The 18,607-nt window shown below is 51.1% G+C and overlaps 1 protein-coding gene across 1 annotated transcript in view; it reads left to right on the plus strand.

The window, feature by feature from the left end:
- Nucleotides 1–18,607, plus strand: part of SEC14L5 (SEC14 like lipid binding 5) — a 38,418-nt gene that overhangs the window by 11,295 nt on the left and 8,516 nt on the right. The window contains exons 3-12 of the mRNA XM_018041040.1: nt 2,798–2,947; nt 3,432–3,563; nt 4,537–4,665; nt 5,513–5,705; nt 11,185–11,297; nt 12,738–12,927; nt 15,032–15,120; nt 15,218–15,288; nt 16,832–17,003; nt 18,359–18,493. Coding sequence (XP_017896529.1) covers nt 2,798–2,947; nt 3,432–3,563; nt 4,537–4,665; nt 5,513–5,705; nt 11,185–11,297; nt 12,738–12,927; nt 15,032–15,120; nt 15,218–15,288; nt 16,832–17,003; nt 18,359–18,493 — 1,374 coding nt within the window. The remainder of the gene's footprint in view (nt 1–2,797; nt 2,948–3,431; nt 3,564–4,536; nt 4,666–5,512; nt 5,706–11,184; nt 11,298–12,737; nt 12,928–15,031; nt 15,121–15,217; nt 15,289–16,831; nt 17,004–18,358; nt 18,494–18,607) is intronic.

Consider the following 18,607-nt stretch of genomic DNA (forward strand, 5'->3'; position numbering starts at 1 on the left):
AAACCTGAACTGAGCCTGACCAGTTGACACATGCACTCCTTTCCCTCCATATAATTAAAAAAAAAAAGCCAGCACCCCTCTGCCCATCACAGAGGTGGGGTCAAGCCCAGTTCCTCTAGACCCCCTGCTCAGAAGGGCCTGGAGGGGAGTTGCTTTTGGTTCTTAAAAACCTGCACTATACCATTTGAGTCCTGTTGCCTGGAGAATAAAAATCCTGGGTGCCTACTCTGTGCCAGGCTCTGAACGAGATACTCAATCTTGTCTGTGCCCAGTTTCCAGGTGATGAAACTGGCTTAGAGAAAAGACGGACCTGCCTCTCCTCTGGGAGGGGGTGGAGCTGGGCTTCAAACCAGGTGCTGGACCCCATGCCAAGTTCTACTTAAAGCAGCAGCTTCCTCAGTGGAGAAATAAATGCCTTCCTTTTTTGTTGCTGGTTAATTTTATTCTTTATTTTTGGCTGCGCTGGGTCTTTGTTGCTGCGCATGGGCTTTCTCCAGTCATGGCAAGTGAGGGATACTCTCTAGCCGTGGCTTCTCTTGTTGTGGAGCACAGGCTTTGGAGCGCAGGCTCAGTAGCTGTGGTGCATGGGGCTTAGTTCCCCCACTGCATGTGGAATCGCCCGGACCAGGGATTGAACCCCTGTCCCCTGTATTGCAAGGCAGATCCTTTACCACTGGACCACCAGGGAAGTCCAAAATGCCTTCCTCTGAGAGAGAGCTCAAGGTGGCCTGAGATGTACAGTGGGGAGACCGTTCTCAGGGGGCCTCCCTTGCCAGCCCTCTGATTCCAGACTCCCAGGAACCCCACTGTGCATTCTTCCCGGAGGAGAATTATTCTGACCCCTGGTGTGTTTGCACAAAGCAACCAGCCTCTACACATGAAGGCAGCCCTGACCTCCTGACCCTGGTGGAGGACGCGCTAGGCTGGCCTCATGGGACCTTGAGTGACACCAAGCGTTACTTCCCTGCCCCTCCCCTGCCTCTGCCCTTCTGAGCCGGGTGGTGCCACCTCCCTCTAGGGACGGGGAGGAGGTGTGTGTCCTCAGATGCCGGCACTATTTTTGGAGCTCACGCCTATTTCTGGAGTTCACTTTGATCCTGATTCCGGGCCACGTGGCTGTGACAGGCTCTTGGAGCAAACCCTGCTTGAATACTATCAGCCATGGATGCTGGCATGCCCCCACCCCTCAACCCGCCCCTGATTCCGGCTTTGGCTCTGACCCTGGCATTTCAGGGAACTGGCCTCTCATCCTTCAATCTGGAGGCTTTTTATTTCTTTCACTTGCCTAACTGCCCTGGTTAGAACCCCCAGGAGAGGGCTAAACGTGGGCATCCAAAGCAGGCATCCCCACCTAGTTCCTGATCTTAGGGGAAGTTCTGTTCAGTCGCTCAGTTGTGTCCGACTCTTTGTGACCCCATGCACTGCAGCACACCAGGCCTCTCTGTTCATCACCAACTCCTGGAGCTTGCTCAAACTCATGTCCATTGAGTCGGGGATGCCATCCAACCATCTCATCCTCTGTCGTCCCCTTCAATCTTTCCCAGCATCACAGTCTTTTCAAATGAGTCAGTTCTTCGCATCAGGTGGCCAAAGTACTGGAGTTTCAGCTTCAGCATCAGTCCTTCCAATGAATATTCAGGGCCGATTTCCTTTAGGATGGACTGGTTGGATCTCCTTGCTGTCCCAGGGACTCTCGAGAGTCATCTCCAACACCACAGTTCAAATTTATCTTCAGGGAAAGTGTCAGTCTTTTCCCACTGAGCGTGTTGTTAGCTGCGGTTCTCGTTTGTGCCCTTTTATCAGGTTGGGCAAGTTCCCTTCTGTTCCTACTTTGTTGAGTCTTGTTTGTTTTTTTAATCGTGAAGGAGTGTTGGTTTTGTCATCTTTTTGTTCCTCTCCTCAAAAAACATGCCTTCTTTTAAAATGCCCCAAACTAGCCCACTTCGGAGGGCAAAAACTCAAATGTAAGTCAGCTGGAAAAAAAACAACACCTGCAACCTAAAAGTTGAGGGTTAGGTTTTATTCTGTGAGAATGTTTTATCCTGTGGGAATGATTGGAGTCCCAGGGATAGCATCTCAGGTGAGAGGGAGAGAGCTGACCCCCAGGAGGTGGGGGAGGAGCCAGGCTATATACAAGTTTGCAGCAAGGGGCAGGTAATCTGAATATTAAACAATTATTCTTAATTTAAGAAAAGCTAAATCTCTCATATGGAGAAATTTAGCGATCTTCTATGTATAGGAAGATAGACGAGTCGTGGCTTGCTGAAATAATCTATTTCATATGCATCTGGCTATCTGGGACCAATCCTGCTCTCTTTATTGTTCACATATGAATTCCTTGATCCCTTATTTACGGTAAGAGATGGCCAGTGTGGAGGAAGGTCTCCTCTCCTCTCCCCAGCTGCTCAACAGGGAGGAAGTACCTGACGTCTTCCAGAGAGCTGGCTTTGTGTCACCTGGGCTCAGATATTTGCATTTGGAAAAGGATTGTTTCCCCCGTAGAGCTGTAGGGCAGAAAATATCTCATTTCACAGAGTCAAAATGTGATTTGCCAATCAGCGCTCAGGCACGCCTGTGTCCCTGCTCCAGAACAGAGGTTAAGACCACCGTGGTAATAGGGTCAGTGCTCACTGCTCTTTCCCCAAGGGAGACGCCCTTCTCCTCTGGATGACTCGTCCTGTCCTGGAGTTGAGACAAGGGCCCAGCTAGGTCTGGGGGGAGGGAGGAGGTGTTCTGGCCGCCCCGGCCCCCTTGGCGCTCACCTGCCTCCCCCCCGCCCCCCCCCCCCCCGCCTCAGGCCTACGAGAAGCGCTTCCCCACCTGCCCGCAGATCCCGGTCTTCCTGGGCAGCGAGATCCTGCGCGAGTCCCGCAGCGCCGACGGCGCGGTGCACGTGGTGGAGCGGAGCTGCAAGCTGCGCGTGGAGGCCCCGCGGCTGCTGCGCAAGGTGGGCGCGGAGGGGGTCCCTGGGGAACCGGGGACCCTGCGGAGGAGGGGCCGGCACCGGGGTGGGGCGTGGCGGGCGGGGACCTGGGACAGGGGCGGGGTTCAGGCGTGGGGACACGCGTGTGTCGGTGCTTGGAGCGGGTTCTGGACTGGGGGCCTCCCGGGTCCAGGGGAGGGGAGGGCCAGGGGGCTGGGCTGAGACTGGGTTTTGTCCAGAGAACTAGGGCCAACAGGGAGTCCCAGGGTCCCGAAGTGGGGGAAAGGGGTTGGAGTCAGGGCTCCGGGCTCCAGCGGGTGGGCTGGCGCCGGGCAGGGGACCAAGTCCGGGGATCCTCGAATTCAGAGATCCAGGGATCCGGACTGGGCTGGTGGTCAGGGCGGGACCCCGGGGTTTCTCGGGTCCGGGGGTGACAGTCCTCGGGACTCGCGCCCCGAGCCCCCACCTCACGTCTAGCCTGCACACCCCTGCGGCCTCTTTCCTGCAGATCGCAGGCGTGGAGCACGTGGTCTTCGTGCAAAGAAACGTCTTGAACTGGAAGGAGAGGACGCTCTTCATTGAAGCGCACAACGAGACCTTCGCGAGCCGCGTGGTGGTCAAGGAGAACTGCAGCTACAGGGTGAGCCAGGGGCTGCCCGCAGGGACTGGATCCCCCACGCACCGGGCGAGCCCTGAAGTCGGTGAGGTCCTGGCGGCACCGGCCCTCCCCGGGAGATGTCAGAGAAGACGCTGGGGCTCCTGACACAGGCAGTTCACAGACACAGCTGAAATAAATGCATATATTGTTACATGTGGGGCTTCCCTGGTGGCTCAGACGGTAAAGAATCCGCCTGCAATGCGGGAGACCCAGGTTCCATCCCTGGGTGGGAAAGATCCCCTGGAGAAGGGAATGGCTTACCCGTTCCAGTATTCTTGGAGAATTCCATGGACAGTCCATGGGGGTCACAGATTCAGCATGACTGAGTGACTAACACTTTCACAACAAATACATTTTAAAATATAGTATGTATGCATAATTTTTGATATACTAAATATTAATTTAAATGTATCACATATGTATACTTTGTTAAAAATTTATTTATTTTTGGTTGTGCTGGGTCTTTGTCACTGCACATGAGTTTTCTCTAGTTGCAGCTAGCAGGGGTTACTCCCTAGTGTCCAGGCTTCTCCCTGCAGTGGTTTCTCTTGTTGCAGAGCATAAGCTATAGGGTCCACAGGCTCAGTAGCTGTGGTGCACAGGCTTAGTTGCCCAATGGTGAGTAAAATCCTCCTGGACCAGGAATCGAACCTGCGTCCTCTGCATTGGTAGGCGGATTCCCAACCACTGGACCACCAGGGAAGTCCACCATTGTGTATGTATAATTTTTAAGGGACTGGAACTTTGGACTCACTTTCTTCAGGTCCCTCCTGAGAAGGCCGTCTTCTCTAAGGTTTAGACCTTGCATTGTTCTCTGGACAGAGCCCTCTGGTACTGCTGTGACATCCTGCCCACTGTGTGCTCTGCCTGGGTCCAGGTCACCAAGAGAGCCCCCCGAGAGGGCATGTCATCCCCCACACTGAGACTGTGTTGCTGCCCCTGCCTGGCTTTTCAGGTCCACCCTGAGAATGAAGACTGGACGTGCTTTGAGCAATCTGCCTCACTCGATATCCGGTCCTTCTTTGGCTTTGAAAGTGCCTTGGAGAAGATTGCCATGAGGCAGTACACGGCCAGCGTCAAGAGGGTAAGAGGCAGGCTCCTTCGGTCATGGGGAGGAAGGTGCACAGACCTTGGAGCCTGCAGACTCTGATCTGCAATCCCGAGACCATTAACCTTCCTCAACCTCAGTCTCCTCATCTGTAGAATGGGTATGCTAATCAAGTCATATCGTGTGAGATGATGCATGGAAAGCATCTGGTCTAGGACGGGGACTTTGTGCGGTGCTTGGTTTAAAGATCTCAGACCATCACTGAGTAGAGGCTTGTTAGAGCAGTGAAACAGGTGAACTTCATTTTAATTAAGTTATGTTTCTATCCATGTTTTTAATATAAAATTTGTTCAATTGCTATGTCGTGTCCAACTCACTGTAACCCCATGGACTGCAGTACATCAGGTTTCTCTGTCTTCCACTATCTCCTGGAGTTTGCTCATATTCATGAGTCAGTGATGCTATCTAACCATCACATCCTCTGCCACCCCCTTCTCTTCCTGCCTTCAATCTATCTGAGCATCAGGTCTTTTCCAATGAGTTGGCTCTTGGCATCAGGTAGCCAAATAAAAATATAAGATATATAATATTTTATAATATTTAAAAATATATTTATAAATATATAATATTTAACATATACTTTAAAATACAAAATATACAAATATAAAACTTACCTGTGGGCTATTTCAGTTTCTTTGTTTGGATCTAAGTCTTGGAAACCAGTGTGTATTTAGCGCACCCAGCACTTCTCCACTTGGACCTGTTGATTTCAGCTGCTCTGTAGCCATGTGTCGGGCTGGGGTGGGAGTCAGTGAAGGGTGACTCCCGTGACGGGTGACTCCCTGGCCGGCCTTTGCGGTACTGATGTGTCTCTGGCTTCCAGGGAAAGGAGGTGATCGAGCATTACCTGAATGAGCTTATCTCCCAGGGCACCTCTCACATTCCCCGGTGGATGCCTGCCCTCGCCCAAGAAGAGGATGCCCCCTCCCAGGCTGAGCAGAGGGAGCCCGACTCACTGGAGGTCTGTGGGCCCAGCAGTGCCCAGGACCTGGCTCCCGAGTCAGTCAGTACTGACGGTAGGTCTCAGGCAGCGGTCAGGTCTGCCCTCGGGGCCACAGTGGGCCTGCTTATTCCTGGGAGGGGCTGTGTAGGGAGGGTGGCCAGGGGTCCTCTTTGGGACAGGCTCAGCTTCCTCCCTCCCTCAACTGCTTTACCCTCTCTCTGCTCCAGCCCGAGAACCAGGACTGGCTCGTTTCTCCATCAGGAATGGGTTGATCTGCCTTTTCCTCAGGTTTTATTAGCATTCTAAATTAAATGAGGAATGCATGATTGTGGTACAGAAGAATTCAAACTGCTCAGATGTGAAGTAGGAAGTAAGACTCCTTTCCTCTCTATGGAAAGTTTTCCTGACGCTGTCTAGGCACATATACATACATAATACAGAAACACACACTTTTTATATGCATACACACGTGGAACTTACATTGATCAAATGAGAGCATATATACATTCCATTTGATAATTTGCTTTTCAAAAAAATTTACTAATGTTGCTGGAACAACTTTTTGTATCAGTGCATGTATCTTGGTACTTTGCAGTATTTTGTGGTGTGGTTGCACCATAATTTGTTAATAAACATTGTTTATTATTTTAATTAGTTTATTTAGCTAGTCTTGTATTGATGGGCATGTAGATTGTTTCCATTCCTTTTTATTTTAAAATTTTGTTTTTATTTGCACACTGCCCCCTGCCCCCGCCCCAGCACATACACCGCACCATGGAAACGTGCAGCATGTATTCCCGACCAGGGATTGAACCCGTGCCCCCCGCAGCAGAAGCGCGAAGTCTTTTGGTTCTGTTTATTTGTTTTGGCTGTGCTGCGCCTTCATTGCTGCCCGGGGTTTTCTCTAGCTGTAGCAAGCAGGGGCTACTCTCTAGTTGCGGTGCACGGGCTTCTTGCTGCGGTGGCTTCTCTTGTTGTGGAGCACAGGCTCCAGAGATCCCGCTCGGTAGTGGTGGCCTATGGACTCAGTTGCTTCGAGACATGTGGGATCTTTCCAGCCTGGGGATTGAACCTTTATCTCCTGCATCAGCAGGCGACTCTTTTTTAAAAAAAATTTAATTCATTTATTTTAATTGGAGGCTAATTACTTTACAATATTGTAGTGATTTTTGCCATTCATTGACATGAATCAGCTACAGGTGTACATGTGTTCCCCATCCTGAACCCCCCTCCCACATCCCTCCCCATCCCATCCCTCACGGTCATCCCAGCACACCGGCCTTGAGCACCCTGTCTCATGTATCAAACCTGAACTGGCGATCTATTTCCCATACATGTTTCAATTCTCTCAAATCATCCCACCCTTGCCTTCTCCCACAGAGTCCGAAAGTCTGTTCTTTACATCTGTGTCTCTTATGCTGTTGCGCATATAGGGTCATCTTTACCATCTTTCTAAATTCCACATATATGCATTAGTATACTGTATTGGTGTTTTTCTTTCTGGCTTACTTCACTGTATATAATAGGCTCCGGTTTCATCCACCTCATTAGAACTGATTCAAATGCATTATTTTTAATAGCTGAGTAATATTCCATTGTGTATATGTACCACAGCTTTCTTATCCATTCATTTGCCGATGGACATCTAGGTTGCTTCCATGTCCTGGCTATTATAAACAGTGCTGTGATGAACATTGGGGTACACGTGTCTCTTTCAATTCTGGTTTCCTTGGTGTGTATGCCCAGCAGTGGGATTTCTCGGTCATATGTCAGTTCTATTTCCAGTTCTTTAAGGAATCTCCATGCTGTTCTCCATAGTGGCTGTACTAGTTTGCATTCCCACCAACAGTGTAAGAGGGTTCCCTTTTCTCCACACCCTCTCCAGCATTTATTGCTTGTAAACTTTTTGATAGCAGCCATTCTGACTGGCGTGAGATGGTACCTCATTTCTCTAATAATGAGTGATGTTAAACATCTTTTCATGTGTTTGTTAGCCATCTGACGTCTTCTTTGGAGAAATGTCTGTTTAGTTCTTTGGCCCATTTTTTCTATTGGGTCATTTATTTTTCTGGAATTGAGTTGCAGGAGCTGCTTGCATATTTTTGAGATTAATTCTTTGTCAGTTGCTTCATTTGCTATTATTTTCTTTTTTTTTTTCATTTGCTGTTATTTTCTTCCATTCTGAAGGCTGTCTTTTCACCTTGCTTATAGTTTCCTTCATTGTGCAAAAGCTCCTAAGTTTAATTAGGTCCCACTTGTTTATTTTTGCTTTTATTTCCATTGATTCTTTGAACCTCTGAGCTACCAGGGAAGGCCCAAGCACAGAGTCATAACTGAACTGCCAGGGAAGTCCCTCCATTCTCTTTTTAAATACAAATAATGTGGTACCGCTTTGTGCTTAAGGTTTTAAAAAATATTTGCATGAGCATGTATATGGCATATAATTTTAAAAGTTGATTTGCTGAGTCAAATGTTACAGGCAGCTAAAATTTTTGTAGATTTACCAATTAGGCCTGCAAGAGGTTGTACTAATCAATGTTTCCACCCAAAATGAGTAGCTGTATCTATTCCTGACTTCACTACCCCAAGACTATTAGTAAATATTTTAAACTTCTGAAAGGCAAAGGCTGACCACTGGTGAATTAGTGATCAGTTCTTCTGTATGAGTGAGGTCAAGTTTTATTTTTTCATGTTTGGTGACTGTTTTTTCTTTCCTTTCTTCTTCTTTTATTTTTGTGTGTGAATTCTTTTTTTTTTTTGGTCCTATATCCATTTTCCCATTTTCTCATCAATTTCTTATTGCTTTGCGAGAATTCTTTGCATGTTAAGGCAATTAGTCCTTTGTCATATTTCTGACTTTTATTGATCTGGAAAATGTTCACAATAATTTGTTAAAGGAAAATACCTGGGACACAAAATTGCACATGCCTCATGAATCCAGTTTTAACCATATGCACTAATGCTCACAATGATTGTTTTCTCTTTGGGGCCATTGAAGTGTAAGGGCTTGCCCGATGCAGAGATATACCATGTAACCAAAAATACGTCTGGGGGGCTGTGTTTAGGGACAACAAAATTAGTTCATTCAACCAGTATTTATCCTGCACCAGCTGTGTGCCCTAGCTGGCTGCTGCTGTACGTGTGGTTTTAAAATATTAAAATTTATACAATACCTGCACTTCTTCTGCCCCTTCCTGTGTACACTCTGCAGGTCATGCCCCATGCCCTCCCCTTTTTGCACCAGGCCTCCCCTTCCTGCTCTGCCTGTGCTGTCCACCAGCAGAGCTGGTTCTCAGGATGGCTGGTGAGAGGCAGGGTCCTGCCCCTTCCACGCTCTCTACCACTGAGCCTTTGTGCTCAGGAGAAAGGGCCTCACATCTTGGAGGCCGGAAGGAAGCTGGTATCTCCTGCCTCCCTCGTGTTTCCTCCCTCATCCCCGCCTTGCCCTCTCCCCATCTGCAGCATCTCCACTTCTGACCACTCTGAGGGGTTGCAGAGTCTGGGTGGTTCCCCTCGCAGCGTCCATTTACCCAGGTGCCTACTGGTGTGGTAGTCATGACCACCAGCCCTGAGCTCTTTTCGTTCTGGGGGAAATGCTGGGTCCTGCTGCCGGGTGTGCAGTCATTCCGTTTGTTTTCTGATTGCACCCTCCACACGTGGAGAAAGGGCTGTGCCCAAGGAGCCGGCTCTTTATGGACCGTCTCCACCAAGTGCTGAGGGTCTAAGATGCGCGTGTGCCTCACCATGCCAGCATCTGCCACCCCAGCAGTTGAGAGCAGATAACAGTGGGGCTTTCCTGGTGGTCCAGTGGTCAGGAATCTGCCTTCCTGTGCAGGGGACACGGGCTCCATCCCTGTTCGGGGAACTAAGATCCCACATGAAGGGGAAAGCTGCCCAGTTGTGTCTCACTCTTTGCAACCCCATGGACGGTAGCCCGCCGGGCTCCTCTGTCTGTGGAATTCTCCAGACAAGAATGCTGGAGTGGTGTAGCTGTTCCCTTCTTCAGGGGATCTTCCGAACCCTGGGAATGAACCCAGGTTTCCTGCATTGCAGGCAGATTCTTTACCAGCTGAGCTACCAAGGAAGCCAAATATTCCAATGGTATGGCCTGCTGCTGCTGCTGCTGCTAAGCCGCTTCAGTCGTGTCCAACTCTGTGCGACCCCATAGACAGCAGCCCACCAGCCTCCTCTGTCTCTGGGATTCTCAGGCAAGAATACTGGAGTGGGTTGCCATTTCCTTCTCCAGTGCATGAAAGTGAAAAGCAAAAGTGAAGTTGCTCAGCTGTGCCCGACTCTTAGCGACCCCATGGACTGCAGCCTACCAGGCTCCTCCTTCCATGGGATTTTCCAGGCAAGAGTACTGGAGTGGGGTGCCATTGCCTTCTCCGTGGTATGGCCTAAATAAACACAAAAATAAATAGTATAGTTCACATGTTAACCCTTAATTTCCAGTCCATCCCTCTTCCTCCCTCTCTCCCCGTTGGCAACCATAAGTCTGTTCTCTACCTCTGTTTCGGTTTTGTAGATAGGGCTTCCCTGGTGGCTCAGAGGTTAAAGCGTCTGCCTACAATGCAGGAGACCCAGGTTCAATCCCTGGGTCGAGAAGATCCCCTGGAGAAGGAAATGGTAACTCACTCCAGTATTTTAGCCTGGAGAATCCCATGGACGGAGAAGCCTGGTGGGCTACAGTCCACGGGGTTGCAAAGAGTCAGACACAACTGAGCGACTTCACTTTCACTTAATTTGTGCCATATTTTAGATTCCACATATAAGTGATACCGTATTTTATTTGCCTTTGTTTTTTTGCTAGAGTGGGTTACCATAATCCTCCCCCAGGGGATATCCCTGACACAGGGCTCGAACCCTCGTCTCCGGCAGCTCCTGCACTGCAAGCGACTCTTTACCACTGAGCCCCTGCGGAAGCCCTTGTCTTCCTCTTTCTGACTCATTTCACTTGGTATGATGTTCTGTAGTTGCATCCCTGTTGCTGTAAATGGTATTGTTTTGCTCTTTTTCACGGCTGAGTAATACTCCGTTGTGTACATGCCCCACATCTTCTTTATCCGTTCGTCTGTCTATGGACGTTTAGGTTTGTTTCCATGTCTTGGCTGTTGTGGATAGTGCTGCAGTGAACGCTAGGATGCGTGTATCTCCTCGAAGTAGAGTCCTGTCTCTGTGTGTGCCCAGGAGCGGGGCCGGATCATATGGCGATCCTACGTTGAGTCTCCTGAGGATCCTCCACACTGTTTTCCGAAGAGGCAGCTCCAACTGACATTCCCAGAGGGAGGAATGATCTTGATTTCCGAGAGTCAAAGGGGCATATCACTCACCACGGTGAGATCCAGGCATGCCCCGGCCTGAGTTTTCAGATCGCCTTGCAAATGGGTTGCAAACTCTAGAAGATCTGAAGACCAACAGCTCCTTGGTGAAAGGACTGCCCTACACATGGAGCTACATTTCAGATTCGAAATTGGCCAGTGAGGCGAGGGCTCCAGAAAGGTTAGACAGTAGCAGTGTCTCCTGCTTGTTCTGAACCCCCTCTTCTCCTCCAGGGGACAAGCTGGACGCGGACTACATTGAGAGGTGCCTGGGCCATCTCACACCCATGCAGGAGAGCTGCCTGGTCCAGCTGAGACGTTGGCTGCAGGAGACCCACAAAGGCAAGGTAGGTGGGGGCCGGGGCTGCAGCCTCTCAGCCTCGGGCATGGGGTGGGCAGGATGGGCCAGGTACGCAAGGCTGGGTGGTTAGCAATGCCGGACACTTCTATCTCACCTTCTTTTTATTATATCCCATCTCGTGCCTTCTGTACGTAGCACTGACAGCAGTGTCTCCCAGTCTCGGCACAGTTGACATTTGAGGCTGGGCAGCTCTTTATGGTGGAGAAGGCGATGGCACCCCATTCCAGTACTCTTGCCTGGAAAATCCTATGGACAGAGGAGCCTGGTGGGCTGCAGTCCATGGGGTCGCTAAGAGTCGGGCACGACTGAGCGACTTCACTTTCACTTTTCACTTTCATGCATTGGAGAAGGAAATGGCAACCCACTGCAGTGTTCTTGCCTGGAGAATCCCAGGGACGGGGGAGCCTGGTGGGCTGCCGTCTATGGGGTCGCACAGTCAGACACGACTGAAGTGACTTAGCAGCAGCAGCAGCGGCTCTTTATGGGAGGCTGTCCTGTGTACACAGGGTGTCGAGCAGCATTCCTGGCCCCCACCCATGAGAGGACAGGGACTCTTCCCCGAGTTGTGAAAATGAAAACTGGCTCCAGACCTTGCCAGTGTCCCCTGGGGAGCCCAGTCACTGCTCTGTAGCCCTACGTTTACAAAACCATGCATACTGTTCTTTTCTAAGAGATTTTTTTTTAATTTACCATCTTAACAATCTGTTTTTAAGTTTTATATTTTTGGCTGTGTTGGGTCTTTGTTGCTGCGTGGGTTTCTGTCTAGTTGAGGTGAGCGGGGGCTCCTCTCCAGCTGCAGTGCGCAGGCCTCTCATCGCGGTGGCTTCTCTTGCTGCGGGGCATGGGCTCTAGGGCGCACGGACTTCAGTAGTTTCGGTTCATGGGCTCAGTAGTTGCGGCTCCCGGGCTCTGGAGCACGGGCTCAGTAGTTGCGGCACACCAGCTCCGTTGCTCCGTGCCACGTGAGATCTCCCCGGGCTGGGGATTGAACCCATGTCTCCTGCACTGGTAGGTGAATTCTTCACCACTGAGCCACCAGGGAAGCCCCCTCACTAAGAGATTAAATGACTTGGGAGGGTTGGTTTTTGACTGCACATGAACTTTGCCTTTAGACTCAAAGCCTCCAACATCGTGGTGCACCATGTAGATACTGACCTTCAGCTCTGTTGAATAAGAGCTTCCAGCCTCGTCATGAATTGCTTGCCCGCCCTCCCCTCCCCCTACTAGGAGGCAGACAAGGGAATTACTTTAGTGTTGGGTTGGGATATAACCTGTCTGCTGTTTCCTTATTTGTAAAATGGGCACAATATTAGTGCACATGTGCTTGTGTGCGCACACACACACACACACACACGACCAAATTACAAGTGACAATCGCAGTTTAGGGAATACCTTGCTAAGGGCTTTCTCCTCCTTCTCCCCTCAGATCCCCAAAGATGAACACATCCTTCGCTTCCTGCGGGCTCGAGACTTCCACCTGGACCGGGCCCGCGAGATGCTGTGCCAGTCCTTGAGCTGGCGAAAGCAGCACCAGGTGGATCTCCTCCTAGAGACCTGGCAACCCCCCGCCCTCCTGGAGGAGTTCTACGCTGGGGGCTGGCACTACCAGGACATAGGTGCGTCCCTTTACCTGCATGACGGGGGCAGGGGGCATGCTGGGGTCACCACTGAATGTGCTTTGAATGCCCCTCTTCTTTTAGCAGCTTGTTACTTTTCGTTTTGGTTCTCCTGGGCATCTGGAGATGCCTTTGAGATGACAGCCAGTGTGAGGCGGAGCTGGGGTTGACATTTAGGCTTGAGATGAGATGGTTCTCCCGGGGCAGGGTCAGTGCATCATTACTTATTGTCTGCAGAATACTGCGTTAGTGTCCTGGGGCTGCCGTACCAAATGACCTCAAACTGGGTGGCTGAAAGCAACAGAAATCCATCCTCTCATTGTTCTGGGGGCTAGAAGTCTAAAAGCAAGGTGTCAGCGTGGCAGTGGTCCCTCTGAAAGCTCTAGAGAAGGATCCTTCCTGCCTCTTCTGGCTTCTGGTGGCTCCAGGCATTCCTCGGCTTGGGGCCACATTCCCCCTCCCCCCAGGTCTCTGCCTCTGCCTTCACACACCCTCCCCCCACTCAGTATCTCTCTGTTCTCTCTCCTGGGCCCAAGCTGATCCAGCATGGCTTCATCTTGAGATCCTTAACTAATCATGTCAGCAAAGAACCTATTTCCACACAAGGACACATCCTGAGGTTGTGGATGGACATGAATTTTGGGGCAATCCACTACAAATATCGTCTCTGGGCTTTTCAAAGTGAAAGTGCCATTGAAGCCAGCACCTGTTACACTTTGCGATGTCCTTGTTCAAAATTAAAATGTTAAAAATTCATATGTATTGATCAGGGCAAGTGCTCGAGTCTCCCGAAAAACCGGTTGGCACACTTGCTTTCAATATATAGTCGATCTTTGTTCTTCATGGATTCTGTATTTGTGAATTTGCCTGCTCATTAAAATTTACTTTTAACCCACAGATCAATGCTCAAGGTGCTTTCACTGTCCTTCATGGACGGAGTGACCAAAAGTGTGCGTCCCTTCCCACCTGAGGCCGAACAGTCCTTCTGCCTCCCTGCTTCAGCTCCTCCTCCAATGAGTCTCCTTTCTGCAGTCTATTTAGTGCCATTACTTTTTTGTGTGTTTTTGCATTTTGTGCTTTTTTTGCGTGTTGATTTTGAGTCATGGGAAAGTGCTATGCTCCTAAGTGCAAGAAGGTGTGATGTGCCTTATGGAGAAAATTCATGTTCGATAAGCTCCTTTCAGGCACGGGTTACTAAGGAATCAACAACATAAATTAAACAAGATGTCCTCAAATAGAAACACACACAAAACAAAGTTAATACTGGTCGACTGACAAAAATGTCATGGCCAGAGGCTGGCAGGAACTTAACCTCCTGTCTCCCCCAGTAGAAGTGGTTCTGTGTTTCCTGATTCAGTATTTGAGGTGACTTTATAGAAATTAACTACTGCAAATAATAAGACTTAATTGTATGTATATAATATGTATAAAGTATTAAACTTAATATATATATACAATATATATAGTATGTTATATATGGGCTTCCCTAGTGGCACAGAAGGATGGTAAAGAATCTGCCTGCAATGCAGGAGATCTGGATTCAATCCCTGGCTTGGGAAGATCCCCTGGAGAAGGGAGTGGCTGCTGCTGCTGCTGCTGCTGCTGCTAAATTGCTTCAGTCGTGTCCGACTCTGTGCGACCCCATAGACGGCAGCCTACCAGGCTCCCTGGTTCCTGAGATTCTCAAGAACACTGGAGTGGGTTGCCATTTCCTTCTCCAATGCATGAAAGTGAAAGTGAAGTTGCTCAGCCATGTCTGACTTTTCACGACCCCATGGACTGCAGCCCACCAGGCTCCTCCGCCCATGGGATTTTCCAGGCAAGAGTACTGGAGCGGGGTGCCATTGCCTTCTCCGAGGGAGTGGCTACCCACTCCATTTTTATGTCCTGGAGAATTCCATGGAGAGAGGAGCCTGGGGGGCTACAGTCCGTGGGGTAGTCAAGAGTTGGGCATGACTGAGCGACTTTTGCGATATATATAGTGTGTTATATATATAACAATATGTGACTGAGCGACTGACCATGCACATATAGCATAATGTATCCTAAGCATTACGTAACTCTGTCTCCGGTTTGTCCCCTCCTCCCTCCCCCCACCCCAAAGACGGCCGCCCACTGTACATCCTGCGTCTGGGCCACATGGACACCAAGGGCTTGATGAAGGCCGTGGGGGAGGAGGTGCTGCTGCAGCATGTGAGTCGGGGTCCCCGCTCCCGGGAGCCCCCACCCTGGGGTTGCCCATGGCCGGAGCACCAAGAGAACATTTGCCAGCCCCTTCTCTGCCTTCTAGATTCTTTCCGTCAACGAGGAAGGACAGAAGCGGTGTGAAGGGAACACGAAACAGTTTGGCCGTCCCATCAGGCAAGAACTCGGGCTGGGGGGGTGGGGGCACTCCCTCCTAAACAGTAAAAACAGTCAAGGTTCACTGGGCATGGATGCCTGCTAGATGCTTCACAGAGATGCCCTCCCCTAATTCTTACACTGACCCTAATGAGGCAAGGTGTCCTTGTTCTTTATGGAGGGGGAAACCAAGGCTGAGAGTGGTGACGTCATCCAAGGCTCCTGAGCAGGGGAGGGGCGGAGCTGGGGTTGGAACTTGGTCCCTTGGGCTCATGGGTTTTCTGCCTGTGCCACGCAGCCTCCTGGACTTGGCTTTTTGAGGTCAGCTCTCCCACCCCCAAGATCCACCCTGGCTGTCTCCCAGGAAGGTGAACCTCGCAGGTGTCAGAGCTCATCCAGTGACCCACTGCCCCCTCTGGCTACCCCAAACTCCTATTCCTGAGTGGAGTTTCCCATGCCAGTCCTTACAGGGGTGTCACCCCCCAAAGGCACTTAACCTTTCTGAGCTGGGGCTTCTTCTTCTGTAAACACTTCTAGGGTTTCCTTGCATGCATGCTAAATCGCCTCTGCCAAGTCCAACTCTTCGTGATTCCATGGACTGTAGCCCGCCAGGCTACTCTGTCCATGGGATTCTCCAGGCAAGAATACTGGAGTGGGTTGCCATGCCCTCCTCCAGGGATCTTCCCGAGCCAGGGATCGAACCCAGGTCTGTTGCGTCTCCTGCATTGGTACTTTACCACTAGTGCCACCTGGGAGGCCCTAGGGCTTCCTTATGGCTTATCAAACAGAATGACTTCAGAGGGGATACCAGGGATTCCCTCACAGCTAGTCAGTAAAGAATCTGCCTGCAATTCGGGAGACCCGGGATCGATTCCTGGGCGGGAAAGATCCCCTGAAAAAGGAAGTGGCAACCCACTCCAGTATTCTTGCCTGGAGAATCCCATGGACAGAGGAGCCTGGCAGGTTACAGTCCATGGGGCACAAGAGTTGGACACGCCTGAGCGACTAAACCAGCACCAGCACCAGAGGTGATGCAGCTACCCTGGTGGCTCAGACGACGAAGAATCTGTCTGTAATGCGGGAGACCTGGGTTTGATCCCTGGGTTGGGAAGATCCCCTGGAGGCGGCCATGGCAACCCATTCCAGTTTTCTTGTCTGGAGAATCCCATGGGCAGAGAAGCCTGGCGGGCGACAGTCCATGGAGTCACAAAGAGTCGGACAGGACTGAAGCGACTTAGCACGCAGGCACCTCTTTTCAACAATTATTAGTAACACATTGCTGACGTCCTGATGAGGACTCTGCCGACATCATTCAGCCCTCAGGCACTTGAATCTGGGCACTCCGGCCTTGGTGTGAGCGCTGAGAACCCCCATGCCACGTGGCCTCCCTACTGAGGGGAGGGCCCATGAGAGTGTCCTGCGGTCCCTGCCCCAGAGGCTGCCTCACTGAGACTCTCCGTCCGTCCCTGTCCATGGGCCCCTGGGTCCCTGCGGACGGTGCTGGGGGCTCTGAGGGGTGGGGGTGGCAGAATGAGGTGGAGTGAGGTGGGCCTCTCTGCTGCAGCTCCTGGACCTGCCTGGTGGACCTGGAGGGTCTCAGCCTGCGGCACCTGTGGCGGCCAGGGGTGAAGGCCCTGCTGCGCATGATCGAGGTGGTGGAGGGCAATTACCCTGAGACCCTGGGCCGGCTGCTCATCGTGCGAGCCCCCCGCGTCTTCCCCGTGCTCTGGACGCTGGTGAGAAAGAGCAAGGAGCCTGAGATGGGAGAGGGTCCCTCTGGGATCTGCCTGTCTGGTGATCCTGTGTCAGTTTTTCTCAGTAACGGCTTGACTAAGGTTTAGTTCATTTCCCATAAAGTTCACCCCTTCTGGGAGTGCCCTGGTCGCCTAGTGGTTAGGGTCCTGGGCTTTCACCGCCACTGCCTGGGTTCAATCCCTGGTCGGGGAACTGAGATTCCGCGACCCCTGGTCAGAAACAGCAGTCACCCAGCTGGCTCCAGTGGGGGTGTGACCCACTCTCAGGAGGGTGGGCGGGATGGAGCGGCCCCAGGGGCTGGCCACTGCTGCAGGCCCTGACCACCCCGGACAGACAAGAGGAAGGGATGTCCTTGTTACGAGAGCCCCGTGAGGGCTGGCACAGGTGAGAGGGGGTTCTTCCAGGGGCACTGGAGCAAGGAGGGAGCGGGGAAAGCAGTACCCACCTCCCAGTGCCTACACCACCCCTCACTGGCCGCAGCAGATGAGAACCAGCTTGCTGAGGCCCACGGGGACCACCTCTCAGGATGTAGTCTGAAAGAGTGTGACCCACCCAAGTGGGATTTCTAGCTCCCCATTAATCTCCTGCCTGCGGCATTGGCCTGTGCTCTGGTCTGCCGAGCGCCTGGTTATCCACCTCCCTCCTTCCTGCCCTGCCTTCCCCAACTATTCACTGAGTCAGACACCACCCCAGCCCTGGGACGCCGTGAAAAACCAACTGACACGCAGCTTAGAGTTCAGTACTGAAATACTTTCCATCCTGGATAAACAAAACACGTTATCCACACAATGGAATATTATTCTGCATGAGAAGGGAGTTCTGGCTCACACTACAACGTGGACGAGCCGTGAAAACGTGAGGCTCAGTGAAAGATGCCGATCACAGAAGGCCACACGCCGTGGCATTCCCTTTCTGTGAAATGTTCAGAACAGGCAAATCACAGAGACGGGAAGCATATTGGCAGTTTCCAGGGCCTGAAGGGGAAGGAGAGGGGAGTGACTGCTGGCGGATCTGGGATTTCTTTCTGCTGGGATGAAAATGTCTTGGATTTAGAGGTGATGGCTGCACAGCATAGTGGATGAACTGAATACCAGAGGATTGTTCACTTTAAAATGGTTAATTCTGGGATTTCCCTGATAGTCCAGTGATTAGGACTTGGAACTTCCACTGTAGTGGGTTCAGGTTTGATCCCTGGTCGGGGAACTAGGATCCTGCAAGCCTTGCAGGGTGGCCAAAAAGTAATAATAATAAAATAAAATAGTTAACTCTATGTTCTGTGAATTACACCTCAATTAAAAAACAATCTTTCCATCTTGCCTTATCTCCCCTGTTTCAGATCAGCCCCTTCATCAATGAGAATACCAGGCAGAAGTTTCTCATCTACAGTGGCAGCAATTACCAGGGCCCTGGAGGCCTTGTCGATTATCTGGACAAAGATGTGATTCCTGACTTCCTTGGGGGAGAGTGCCTGGTGAGGTCCCTGCGGGCCCTCCGCGCCCACAGCGGAGATGGTCTGTGGCCTCAGGGAGACACGGCCGCAGGTGGCAGAAGGCTGGGGGAGGGCAGACCCCTTGTGCGTGCTCTG

Source organism: Capra hircus, chromosome 25 (genome assembly GCF_001704415.2).
Source record: "Capra hircus breed San Clemente chromosome 25, ASM170441v1, whole genome shotgun sequence".
NCBI classification, from domain to species: domain Eukaryota; kingdom Metazoa; phylum Chordata; class Mammalia; order Artiodactyla; family Bovidae; genus Capra; species Capra hircus.